This window comes from Condylura cristata, unplaced genomic scaffold (assembly GCF_000260355.1).
Source record: "Condylura cristata isolate star-nosed mole 26May11 unplaced genomic scaffold, ConCri1.0 scaffold00046, whole genome shotgun sequence".
NCBI classification, from domain to species: Eukaryota; Metazoa; Chordata; class Mammalia; order Eulipotyphla; family Talpidae; genus Condylura; species Condylura cristata.
The window spans coordinates 397,070-410,271 of record NW_004567147.1 but is presented as its reverse complement, the minus strand read 5'-3'; the positions used below and the strand labels follow the sequence as shown (position 1 = coordinate 410,271).

General features: G+C 37.9%; 1 protein-coding gene across 1 annotated transcript in view; it reads right to left on the bottom strand.

Annotated features, from left to right (window-relative positions):
* The window catches only part of LOC101623376 (putative olfactory receptor 2I1), a 3,292-nt gene extending 774 nt beyond the window's left edge, over positions 1 to 2,518 (bottom strand). Inside the window, exons 1-2 of the mRNA XM_012734122.1 lie at positions 2,513 to 2,518; positions 17 to 195 (exon numbers count right to left, since the gene is read on the bottom strand). Coding sequence (XP_012589576.1) covers positions 17 to 195; positions 2,513 to 2,518 — 185 coding nt within the window. The remainder of the gene's footprint in view (positions 1 to 16; positions 196 to 2,512) is intronic.
* Between the last annotated feature and the right edge of the window lie 10,684 nt (positions 2,519 to 13,202).

Sequence of the window (13,202 nt, the reverse complement as noted above, 5' to 3'; positions counted from 1 at the left end):
CAGGGCCAGGTGGCACAGGAAGTAGTACATGGGCGTGTGCAGGCGCGGGTCGCGCACAGCCAGCAGCACCAGCGCAGCGTTGCCTGCGAGCGTCAGGAGGTAGCAGAAAAGCACCGACGAGAAGAGCACGGGCTGCAGCCAGGGCCAGTCCAGGAAGCCCAGCAGCACAAAGCGCTCCCCTGCGCTGTGGTTGGCCTGGAGGAAGGAAGCTGCCAGATGTTTAGAAGCTTGAAATGCGCCAAGGGGAGTCTGTGCCTTAGAAACAAAGGAAGCCCGGGTGTGGGGGCCAGCAGGGAAGGAGAAGCAGAGCGCCCTAGGTTGTGTTGGTGGAATCCGGGGCTGACCCTATGACCCCACACTTCTGAGCTGTGCTCTGTGGGGTCTGTTTTCTTGCCTCGTTCTTGTTGGACCCCTCAGACCAAAGTAGAATCTGATTTTTCTACTAAACACTAAATACTTTCAGTCGTTTGTTTTTTCCCAATTATTTTTGTTTCTGTACACTTCTGTTCCTCTATATGTGTTCATGTTCCACTCACCTTCCATCAAATCACCATGCTAGTACCTCCTCTAACTCCCTTTTTCATCCCCTCCTCCTTCCCCATCCCTTTGAGAGCCATTAAATTCATTCACTGAGTCTGTCATTTATGCCTGCTATATTTTGCCTGTGTATGTTTTTGTTGTTGTTGTTTATACTCCACATGGGTGAATCCATCTTTTTGTCTTTCACTTTTTCACTTACTTCACCTAACATAATCACCTTGAAGTTTGGCTTTTGTCCCACCACTTCCTTTTTCATGCCTGTGTCATATTCCATTGAGTATATATTCCATGATTTCTTTATCCACTTACCTGTTAATTTGAAGACAGATTTTACTCTCAGACTCCCTCCTCCTTGAAAAGGTGAGTTCCTAACAATAAGTGTGTCAGCCCATACGGCCTTTTTCAGTTCAGGTGCTCTGCTTCTGGTAATACAACCCTTCACTTTGCTAAGCACTGAATTCTAAACTGTAGTGACTCTCTCTTACAAGCTACTCACAATGTTCATTACCCTCTTGCTTTTGGCCCAGGGTAATGACTACAGTCCACACTGATAGCTCAGGTGGACCAGCCTTTAAAGCAAGAGTCAGCTGGGTAGAGGAAAGAAAATGAACCAGAAGTCAGGGAACTTGACTCCACCTGTCTTGATTGCCTTTGGCCCATTATTTGATATGGAAAGTCACTTCCCTTTGCTTCAAGTTTTTGACATGTTAAAGGAAAAGTTGGAACTAAATGACCTCTAATCTTCCTGTATTATCCCACAGTTCTAATTTCAATATTTTTCAAACTAATGTAAAGGGGCCAGAGACACCTTTAGTCTTTGAAAAAGATACTGAAGCAGTATTTCTAATGGTACAAGAACCATAATGATTGATGTGATGGATACAAGGTACACAGAAATCTTTCTGCTGCATGTTACACAACAGGCATTACTATACAGATAATATTTTAAGCATCATATTCACTGTTCTTAATTTAAAAATCATAATCCCTTCATTTTTACTATATTTCAGATTTCCAGTTTTCCCCACATAAGACACTATATTTATATGCTTCTCTCATTTTATCTTCACTTGGCAGAACTAGTACTAGTGATTTCAAGAACAAGTGTCCAAGTTTTAGACTGCCCAAGTTAAGTCTGGGCTGCAATATCCTGACGAAACACCTGGGACATGGGGCTTAACTGTTCTGTGGGCAGGTTTCCTCAGATGAAAGCAGAATTGTTCAAACCTCCTTGAACAGTATAGTTACTTAGCAGCTCATAGTAGGTCTTCAATCAAGAGTCATCATTATCATCCCTGTCCTACACTGGGTAGACACAGACTGGCATGGAAATTTATGTCCCCTTTCATGGACTGATCTTTACTCACTGGAAAGCTGGATAATACTTCTATTTTACAGGGTAAGATAATGGAGTTTCTATAACTTACTCTGATCACATAGTTTGTGAACTACATCAGGATTTCAATGCAGAGCTGACTAACCCTGAGATACTTGGGGATTTTTGTTTGCTTGTTTATTTAATAAACTGTGTTCTAATGTCCTATGAACTCAGAGAATAACAGTACATGCAAAAACTGACTATTATTTAATATGGGCCTCATAGCAGTCGTCATGGAGATGAGCTAAGTACTAGCATATGGTTCAACAGTGCTAGAAGCTATGGAGCTATAAAGTCAGATTCTCTAATTCTTTGATTATATAGAAACATACCTGTTCAGCCAGGCAATCATCTACCACTTCCCTCCAAATATGCCAAATTCTGAAAACAATTGCACAGTAACAGATTGCAAAGACAACATCCTTACTACATGTATGCACACTTCCCAACATAGAGCTCAAACAGATGTGAACTCTTAAACTACCTGTTCCCTATGGTTTCTCTCTACTATCCAGAAGAAAATTTCTTTTTTAAAAAAAAAAATTCATCTTGCCCTCATTTGGTTTTATAGAATATTTCATCTGCAAGACTTACCCTCATGTCTTGTTCTCTGGCAGTAGCATTTAGGCCTTCACTTTCCAAATGAGAAGTTGGTCTCTTGCTTCTATTCTGGATTCTCTGGGTTGAAATGTCAGTGGGTAAGATGAAAGAATAACTCAACCACATGATGTGTATTCTCAGCCACCATTGTGTTCAGGATGTAGTCTTGGAACCCAAAGTTTCTGCTTGTCAAGCTAAAATGGAGTCAGGCAGGAAGCCTCTTACCAGGGCAGAAGTCTTGGTATAAGGATATGTGCTAAAACAACAGGAAGATATTATGGCCAGATTAGCATATCCAGCTAGACCTTTTTACAGTAAATAAAGTGTTAACAGGGACTAGAGATAGGATTTTTCATCAGCAGCAACAATGGAGACCCCCCCCAGGCAATAGCACCTCTTCACTCCCCTTCTTGCCAGACTATTACGCAATCCCAACACACACCCCCACCACACACATTCCTCCACACATTTCTTCCCTGAGTTACCCACCTTCCCTGGATCTGATATCAAATGAAGGTGAGACTTGTCATGGGGATGGTGCCAAATCTCCAGAGATTTGAGCCCTTCTCGTGTCTTCTCTCCTTCTGTGTGGACTTTGAGTTGTTTTTCCTCCATGTAGTGCCGCTCCCCACCCCTCAAGGTGACAACATGACTGTTGACTTCTGGAACAGACACCTTAGAGCAGAATCCAGTGCCTTAGTAAGATGGGTGGATACCTCTGGCTCATCATCAGAGGAATGAACAGAAAGCCTTTGGGCAAGAATTCACTTATTCCCTGGAAGCACCAGGTCTCAGGCAGAAAGGATAAGATCTTTCTTGAAGAACCCCATAATAGGAGATCGGTGAGACAAGAATATGAGTCTTTTTGGTGGCAGCAAAGCAGCATGAGCTGGTGTAGGTGGCAGAAATGCCTTCGGGGTCTGAAGGGCACAGTGGTTATAGAGGAGGCGAGAGGACATTATGGGGCTTCTCACTAGAGAAACAGGGGAATTGACTGACTCACTCCAGAGGACGGATCTCTGTGGATTCTATGTCCCAGTCCCATAACCAGTAATTGGTATGAAGGTGTCCAGAGAGCAGTCCCCCAAGGTGAAGAAGGGAAAATTCTGGAAGGAAAGGTCTGTTAAGTTGGTGTGTCCCTGACAATGTGTGGAGACCAGAGATAGCATGATTCTTTCTCAATATCATTTCTGCTCTAATTTATAACTGATTTAGAATCTCATCCTCTGAGTGTCATTACACTAGTCACTGACCTCAGTGACTCAATGTCACATTGAAAAACACCCTTATTTGTGTGAAATGGAGTCATCCTCAGCTTTGAATCAGCTTTTTGCCTCCTACACCTCTTTATTGTTGCCATCCCCATCATTACCTTTATTTTTTGAAGATTTTTGTTCCTAAGTAGCTTTAATTCTCTCATAGGTGCCACTGCCATAATACTTTTTATAAAAATTCATTATCTACATAGATTATACTTCTCTCACAACTCAGTAGGCATCTGGAAATGTATCACAGTCCTCACCCCTCTCATGTCTTTACTTCTTTCTATATTCAGCATATATTCACATGTCAATCATATAATTTTGGTTTTGCACACATGTTCTCTCTGCTTTGTTACACTTCCTTAGCTAAGTCTCCAAAATCACTTTAAAGGCCAGAATTACTTAGATACCAAAACCAGATAAGTACACTACAGAAAAACAAAAGAACTGTGTACCAACATACCTGATTAATATAGATTCAAAAAGTCTCAAACTATTCCTAGCAAATGAATACAACAGCACATCCCATAGCAGAACATCAGGTAGGATTTATTCCTGGGGTGTAAGGGTAGTTCAATAAGCCAAGGTAAATATATCATAGTATAGAGTGAAAGCTACAAATTTAAAAGCTCCAAAAATAAATAAATAAATAAAAGATGCAGGAAAAGTATTTGATAAAATAAAATTTAACCCGCTTTCATGATAAAAAAAAAACTTTCAATAAATATAGAAGGACTAAACCTCAGAATATTAATGGTCATTGATGACAAACTCACAGTTCACATCATATTCACTGATAAAAGGCTGAAAATTAAGATCAGCAGCAAGCCACTTTATCACACTACTTTTAATATAGTTTGGTAGTTTTGACAAGAGAAATTAGGCCAAAAAAAAGGAATTAAAAAATCCAAACTAAAAAGGAAGTATAATTTCCTGTAAATGGTATGGACGTTATATAGAAAATCCTAAAAATTCACAAAAGAACCAATAAGCCTAATAAATTCATTAAGTTGCAGGATACAAAATCAACATGCAATAATTAAATCCGCTTTTATACACTAATAACCAACTATCTGAAAAAGAGAATCTTTTTATTGAGAAGGGAGACTATGGCAGACAGGTAGGATCCTTCAGTCAGTACTCCCCTTGGGAATACCAAGAGTGGGCACCCAGAGGTAGCAGTCACATGTAGAATGCATCTGGACATCCTGTCCCAGCCAGGAAGCCAGAAACCACTGGAAATGGAAATGGAGGGAGAGATGGAAAATAGAAAAGCAACAATGGTACAAAGCCACTGTAAGAGCTATCAGCCCTCTCCCCTACCGTTCCCAGGCTATCACACTAACCTGGAAAAGAAAAAGCATATTTCTCTGTAAGAACATAGCCTGCTCCACAGTTCAACACCAGGCATTCTGAGACTCGGAATGAAAGTGGAGACAGTCACACAGTCATCTAATACATTGTCTGGGCTCATGATTATCCTGGGGAGCCCAGGAAGTCATTTAAGCCACCTTCCTCTTCTGTGCCACACCCAGACAGCACATACTGGGAGATTCTGAAAGGTCACAGAAAGCTTGGTCAGCCCACAGTGTGCTTCTAGACACAACACTCCTCCCCCTTCCTGGCCTATTCACAATCTCTGCTTGCACTCAACCCTAGCACAGTCATCTGCCTGGCTTTGTTGGCAACAAAAGGGCAGCAATGCTAGCTTATCATGTACACAAACTTTCATGTATGGGTCTTTTAGAGAATAACTTTGCCAGAGACACATGATATCTAGTGTTCACATGCAAGGAAACTGGCTTACCTCAAGATAAAGGAAAGAGTAACCGTATCATTCTCATAGACTTATCAGTAGGGGACTACAGAAAGACTGAGGACACAACCAACCCCTCTCCTCCACAAACCCTGGACCAGTGTTAGAGTGTATAGTTAAAAGCTACAGATAACCACAGGGAGCAGAGCCTGTAACATGGGGACTTCTTGGATGTTGGTAGTCAGTATGGGGTGTCTAGAGTGGTACCTGACTTTCAACATGCTTTCGTGGGCTTCCCCTGAGGGATTCCAATTTGCTACTAATAAGCTCTAATACACTAAGGTGGGCAGGCAAAGTACACAATGCAAGGCAACTTAAGACACAAAGAAACATGTCACCCACAAGAAAGGAAAAACTCTTTAAAACCCAACCACAAATATATGAAAGATCTTAATCAGGAGGTTAAAACAAAAGGTGTAAGATTCCCATGACAAAGAAATTTTTCTTAAAAAGGAAGCAAATACAGAGGGAGGAAATGACCTGAAAAATAAAATTAATAAACAACAAATAGAAGTGGAAAATTTAAATGAGAAATTAAGGTAATCTTAGCATGCAAAAAGATCAATAAAAAAAGCCAAAAAATAAAAACTACAGAAGGAAATACAACCAGATGGAGTACAGAATTAGTAAAATTGAAGATCATAATCCACAAAGGAGCCAAAGAAAAATTAATGAAGCAATAAACCAAGAACTATCCAGATCTGCTAGGGAAAGCAAAATAAGGATAATGGATATCACAGACAGGGAAGAGAGAAAAATAATAATAATTAATTCAAAGAAATAATACAGACAAACTTCCAAATCTATTGGAAATAAATACACAAATTCATAGAGCAAAAATAATACCTGATTACCTAAATACAACAAAACTTATATCAAGACACATAGTCTTGAACCTACCAAAAATTCAAAACAAAGGAAGAATATTGACACTAAGGGACAAAAGCAAATAACAGATAAAGGAGATTCCATAAGAAGAATTCAAGCTTTTTAGAGAAAATCTGACAGGCAAGGAGAGAAGAGAATGACATATTCAAAATAATGAAAAAACTTCCAACCAAAATATTATGTCATTCAAAACTCTCCTTCAGGTAACGGAAAAATAAAGATCTCAAACAAATTAATGGAGGTAATTTGCCAACACCAGGCTCCCCACCCAAAGAAATATTAAAATGCACTCTCCTCTCTAAGTCAAAATGATGAAATTTCACACAGAGACATGTACACACAAAATTAAAAACTCGGTAGAACCAGAAAATTAAAATCGAATCCTCATATGTTAATAATAACCCTAAATGTAACTTTACTAAAATCAATAATAAAAAAGGATAGAGTGGACAAATGATAAAAAAAAAATCAAATGTTCAATTGTCCCCAGGAGACATGTCTGAATGTTAAACACAGGCTCAAAGTGAAAGGTTAGAAAGTACACCTGTAGTCAATGAGGCCCAGACAAAGGGAGAGACAGCCATACTCACATCAGATAAGATAAATTTCCAGCTAAAGAAAATAACGAAGTCAAAGATGTATACTACAGAATGACTAAAGAATCTATACACCAAGACCATATAATGCTCATCAATGTATACACACCTGAAAAAGAACCATCCCAGGTACTGCGCCAGCCTCTATGATCCATTTTGAGCTGGTTTTTGTTCAATGTGTGAGTAGTCTACCTTCATTCCTTGCATGTAGTGGCCCAGTTTCCCCAGCACCATTTATTGAAAAAACTTTCTTTTTTCCATTGCATGTTCTTTGCACTTTTGTCACAGATTAGTTTTTCATATATATGTGGCTTTATTTCTGAGTTCTCTATTTGATTCCCTTTGTGCCAGTTTTTGTTTCAGTACCATGCAATTTTGATTATTATGACTTTGTAGTATAGTTTGAAGTCTGGGAGTATATCTCCATTTCACTTCTTTTTAGTCAGGACTATTTGGGGGGGTTGTGGCTCCATGTGAATTTTATCAGTATTTTTCTATTTCTTTGAAAAATATCATTGACATTTTTATTGGACTAGCATTGAATCTGCAAATTGCTTTTGGTAGGATGACCATTTTGACAATGTTAATTCTTCCAATCCAAGGGCAGCAGATGTCTTTCCATCTTTTTGTGCCTTCTTCTATTTCTTTTTAAAATGTTTTATAGTTTTCTTTTTATTGGTCCTTCATTTTTTTTGTTAGGCTTATTCCAAGTATTAGATTTCTTTTTTTTTTTGTTTCAATTATAAAAGGAATGATTTCTTGATTTCTTCTTCTTCAGATTTATTGTTTGCAGATAGGAAAGCTACTGATTTCTGTGTGCTGAGTTTGTATCCTATTACTTTATTAAACTGGTTGATTGTTTTGATTAGTTTTCTGTGGATTTTTTGGGGTTTTCTGTATATTATCATATCACCTGCAAATAGTGATAGTTTTATTTCTTTCCCTAGTTGGATTCCTTGTATGTCTTTCTCTTGTCTAATTGCTCTGCGGGACTCCAGTATTATATTGAAGAATAATGATGAGAGTGGACACCCTTGTCTTGTTCCAGATCTATGATACTGGTTGTGGTTTGTCATATATGGCCTTTATTATGTTAAGATATATCCTTTCTATTTCAAGAATTTTGAGGGCCTCTATCATAAATTGGTGTTGAAATTTGTCGAATATTTTCTCAGCATCTATGGACTATGATCATGTGGTTTTTGTTTTTCTTTTGTTGATCTGTTGGGTTACGTTGATTGGTTTTTGGATGCTGAACCATCCTCGAGTCCCTGGAATAAATACTATTTGGCCATGGTGAATTATCTTTTTTACTCATTGTTGGAGTATTTTGGCCTACATTTTATTGAGGATTTTTGAGTCAGCATTCATAGAGAGATTGGCTTGTAGTTTTCTTTTTTGTGATGTTCCTGTTCGGTTTCCTATTAGTATAATGTTGGCTTCATAAAACGTGTTTGGCATTACCCCTTCTTTTTCAATTTTTTGAAAGAGTTTATTCAGGATAGCCATTAGTTCTTTTCTGAACATTTGGTAAAATCTATTTGTAAATACATATTGTCCTGGGCTTTTGTTCTTGGGGAGGGTTTTGATTACTGTCTCAATTTCACTGCTTGTGAGTGGTCTGGTTAAGTGTTCTATTTCTTCTTTATCTAGCTTTGGATGATTGTAGAGTCTAGGAATTTGTCCATGTCTTGCAGGTTGCTGAACTTGTTTGCATGTAACTGTTCATAGTAATTGCTGAAAATTCTTTTGATTTCTGCTGTGTCTGTTGAGATTTCTTTCATTTATGATCCTATTTATTTGTGACTTTTTCCTGTTTTTTCTTTATGTGCCTGGCTAAAGGACTTGACTTTTTTTTTTTTTTGAAGAACCAACTTTTGGTTTTTGGGTTGTTTTTTTTTTTTTTTTTAAAGATTTATTTATTTATTCATACAGAACTGGGGTACAGGCAGAGGTGCGAAGGGTGAGAGGATTCACCAGGTACAGAGCAGAGAGCAGAACAGGCAGATCAACAAAGTACTCTGCTGAGGGGAGCAGTGGGCGGGTCAGGAGAGGTCTGCCAGCCATGTGGTCACCTCCAGGGCAGGCGGGGATCGAACTCATGCTGAAGTGGCTTTAGCTTCTCAGTGCTGTGCTTTAACCCGCTGCGCCACCAGGGAGGGCCCGGGTTGTTTTCTTAACTTCTATTTCATTTATTTCTGCTTTGACTTTTATTATTTTCTTTTTTCAACTGGATTTTGGGCTTTTTGTTGTTCTTTTTCCAGTTCTTTAAGGTGGGAGATTAGATTGTTTCTTTGAATTCTTTCTTGTTTCTCTTACGTGATTCTGTATTGCTATATATTTCCCCCTTATAACTCTTATAACTGCTTTTGATGTGTCCCATAATTTGTGGAGAGTTTTGCCCTATTCTCATTCTTCTCAAGGTATTTTTCTTAATTTCTTTTTTTACCTCCTCATTGATCAAATGGCCCTTCAGTAGTGTGGGTTTCAATCTCCATGAGGTAGGTGGGTTTCTTGCCTTCTTCTCATGGTTTATTTCTAGTTTGATACCTTTATGGTCTGAAAAGGCAGTTGGTATGATTTCAATCTGAGTGTCTCTGTTGATGTTAGGCTTGTGTCCCAGGTTGTGATTAATCCTGGAGAATGATCCTTGTGAATTTGAGAAAAATGTATGCTTAAATTTTGGGGAAGAGGGGGTGCAGCGTTCTATATATGCCTGTTAAGCCCATGAGGTCTAGGTCCTTGTTTAGGGCTTTAATGTCTTTGCTTATTTTTGTTTCATTGATGTAGCCATTGTTGAGAGTGGTGTGCTGAAATATCCTACTACATAAGTATTTTCTCTAATGTAAAAAAAAAAATTTAAGTATCTCTTAAAAGCTAACTATAGAACAGAATAACCCACCAGAGGAAGAGCTAGAGGAGGAGTATTACAATGAGGGAAAGCGTACAATCATCTATGGTGGAAAAATACGAATGATTAGGTGAAATTTGTACCATGGTTACTGTAAATGAAGGAGAACATCCTATAATTCCAAAATACAAACAGTAATATAACTCAACCTTACCTCAATTTTAGTGGTGGGAAATTTAAGAAACTCATAAAATGTATACCTGATGGAGACAATCCTAATGTCACTACAATTAAAGCATAAGGTCCTCCCTGGTGGTTGGTATGCAGCACTGCAGGCTGGCCACAGCCACTTCAGGGTGAGCTCAATCCCCAGCCAGCGATCCACGTGGCTTGGCAGAACTCTCCTGCCTGCTGCTCCCTTCGGCAATGTACTTCATTGATCTGCCTGTTCTGCTCCCCACTCAGTCTCTGGTGGGTCCTCTCACCACCCCTGCACCTCTGGCTTGTACCCCAGTTCTGTATGCACAAATAAATAAACCTAAAAAAAATAAATGCATAAATTATTTTCTTCTTAAAAAAACATGAAGTGTTAATATAAACCACAAGAAGAGGCATCAAAATACATTAGACAACTATTACCAAATCTGACACAAGACATTAACAGCAACACAGTAATCATTGGGCACTTTAATAGCTCATTTTCACCAATGGACAGATCAACCACAGAGAAAATTAACAAAGAAACTCTAGTTTTAAACTAGAAATTAAGACACATGCACTTAAAGGACATTTATAGTCACTGCAAACAAAAATGATAAGATCATATTCTTCTCAAGTGCACATGGAATAGTCTTCAAAGTAGACCACATGCTGGGTCACAAAATAAATATCCAAATTCATAAAGATTAAATATCAAGGAACTTCTTTGGTCACCATGGCAAAAAGCTAAAATTAACCCTAAAAATGAAGGCGGAAAAACTATTAACACTTGGACAACAACACTTTGGAACAACCCAGAGATAAACAAAGAAATCAGAAAAGAAATTTTAAAATGCCTGGATATGAAAAATAAAGGCAGTCTATCTGAACATATGGGACATAACAAAAGCAGCACTCAGGCCCACTTCAAATAACAAAAAGGAACTCAACAACAAACATACCTCTCACCTCAAGATTTCAGAAAAAGAAGGAAAAAACTAAAACAATAACAAGTAGAAAGTCAGAAGTAAATAATAAAAATTAAATCAGAAAAAATAAAATAGAAATCAAAAGGACAGTTTAATATCAATAAAACTGAAAGCTATTTCTTGAAAAAATATGAACAACAACAACAAAATCACTAACCAGTTTCACATTGAAGAAGGAGAAAATTCAAACCTATAGGATTAAAAATGAAAGAGAAGTTACAACAAACACAGCAGAAATCCAAAGATAACAAGAATATTCTATGAATGTTTATATGCAATTTCAACAAATAGATAAAATGGACAAATTCTTAGAATTATACAGTGATCCAAGACTGAATAAGGAAGAAATAAAAAACCTGAACAAAACAATGACAAGCAAGGAAATTGAAACAATAAACAAAAAGATAAAAACCATATGATCACTCAAACTAAGACTTCTATTACTACGTTGAATAGTAACACTGAAAGTAGGCATCCTCGTTTTATACCTGATCGTAGATGGAAGGCTTTCCATTGAGAATGAAATTAGTTGTGGGTTTGTCATATACGGCTATTATTGTGTTAAGGTATATTCCATTATGTCAAGTTTGTCAAGGGTTTTCATCATGAAATAATTCCAAATCTTAACAAATGATTTCTCAGCCTCTATTGATATGACCATGTTTGGTAGTCATTCCATTTTGTTGATGTGATAAATTACATTGATTGGCTGATTTTCAGATTTTGAACCATCTTTGTATTCCTGGTATAAATTCCACTCTGTCATGGTGGATAATCTTTTAAATGCATTGCTGGATTCAATTTGCTAATATTTTATTGAGGGTTTTGCATCTGTGTTCATTGAGAAGATAGATCTGTAGTTTTCTTCCTTTGTGTTGTCTTTGATTTTGGCTCAGGTAAAGAATATGGAGATCTGGGGGCTCCACTGGACATGAAAAGCCTATTGTGGTAACCTCTTTAACATCCCCAGGTAACTCTCACTGTGGGGGAACCATTTGATCAACTTTTTTGATGGACACTGGAACATATCAGTTTTGAATCCTAAATTTTCTCAGACCAAAAAAAGGACTGTACCAATTACTGTGTTTATGGGAATGCCACGATAAAAAGTTTTCTTACAACTCCAGAATACTAATTTGGCTTATAACCCTCCAATGGAGCTCTCTACACATGCAAGGGGGTCCATGCCCCTCCTTGGCAATGACCCCTTGACTAGATTAAATGCAAAGTCTATTTCCTTGCCACATGGTTGGAGACCCCACTATGTGTACCCTTCCAGAATATGCCTTATGACTCCAAATGGTGCTCTCTTGAGATACTCCACTGAAAAGTGAAGTGCTGCTCCCAGAAGTCTATGAAAGACTGAGCAAGATGGTTTGAGTTGATGAAACTCTGGGCAAAGCCAAAAGTGCTGACATTGTAAAAATAGAATGGAAGGGAACAAAGCCCTAAAGAGAAAGCAATATTTTTAGAAGAGTTTTGTTTATAAAAGTTCTTCTACAACACTTCCATTTTGTTGGTAAAGAAACCCCAGACAAATGAGCCTCATTTTATTCAGGAATTGAGAGTCATTAATGAGATTGTCCAGGACATGCATCTGACCATCCCAACCTTGACATCCTGCTAAATGTCAAGTCTGAAGATTTCAAATGGTTTTCAGTACTGGACTTGAGGATTTGAAGTGTGGCTGTTTCTGCATCTCAGTGGATACCTGGGATCAGTTACTCTTTCCTAATGAACAGCAAGACCTTGAATCCATTATTACCCAAGGGTTTAAGAATTACCTTACCATTTTTAGAGAAATACTGACCAACAATGTCAATGAACTCAATTGACTCATTACAACCACTTTGCAATACAGTTTGAGGGTCTCTTTAAAACTTTAACATACCCTTATCACATGTCCCAGAAATTTTACTAATAGGTATACTTACCAGTGAGAAATGAAAATTTATGTCCATAAAAGTCCTGTACATGAAAATTCATAATACATTTGTTCATAATATATTTGTTCATCACAGCAAAAGTAACATGACATTAGTTATATGTTGTTGCATTAAAAACTACCCAAAACACGGCCCTCC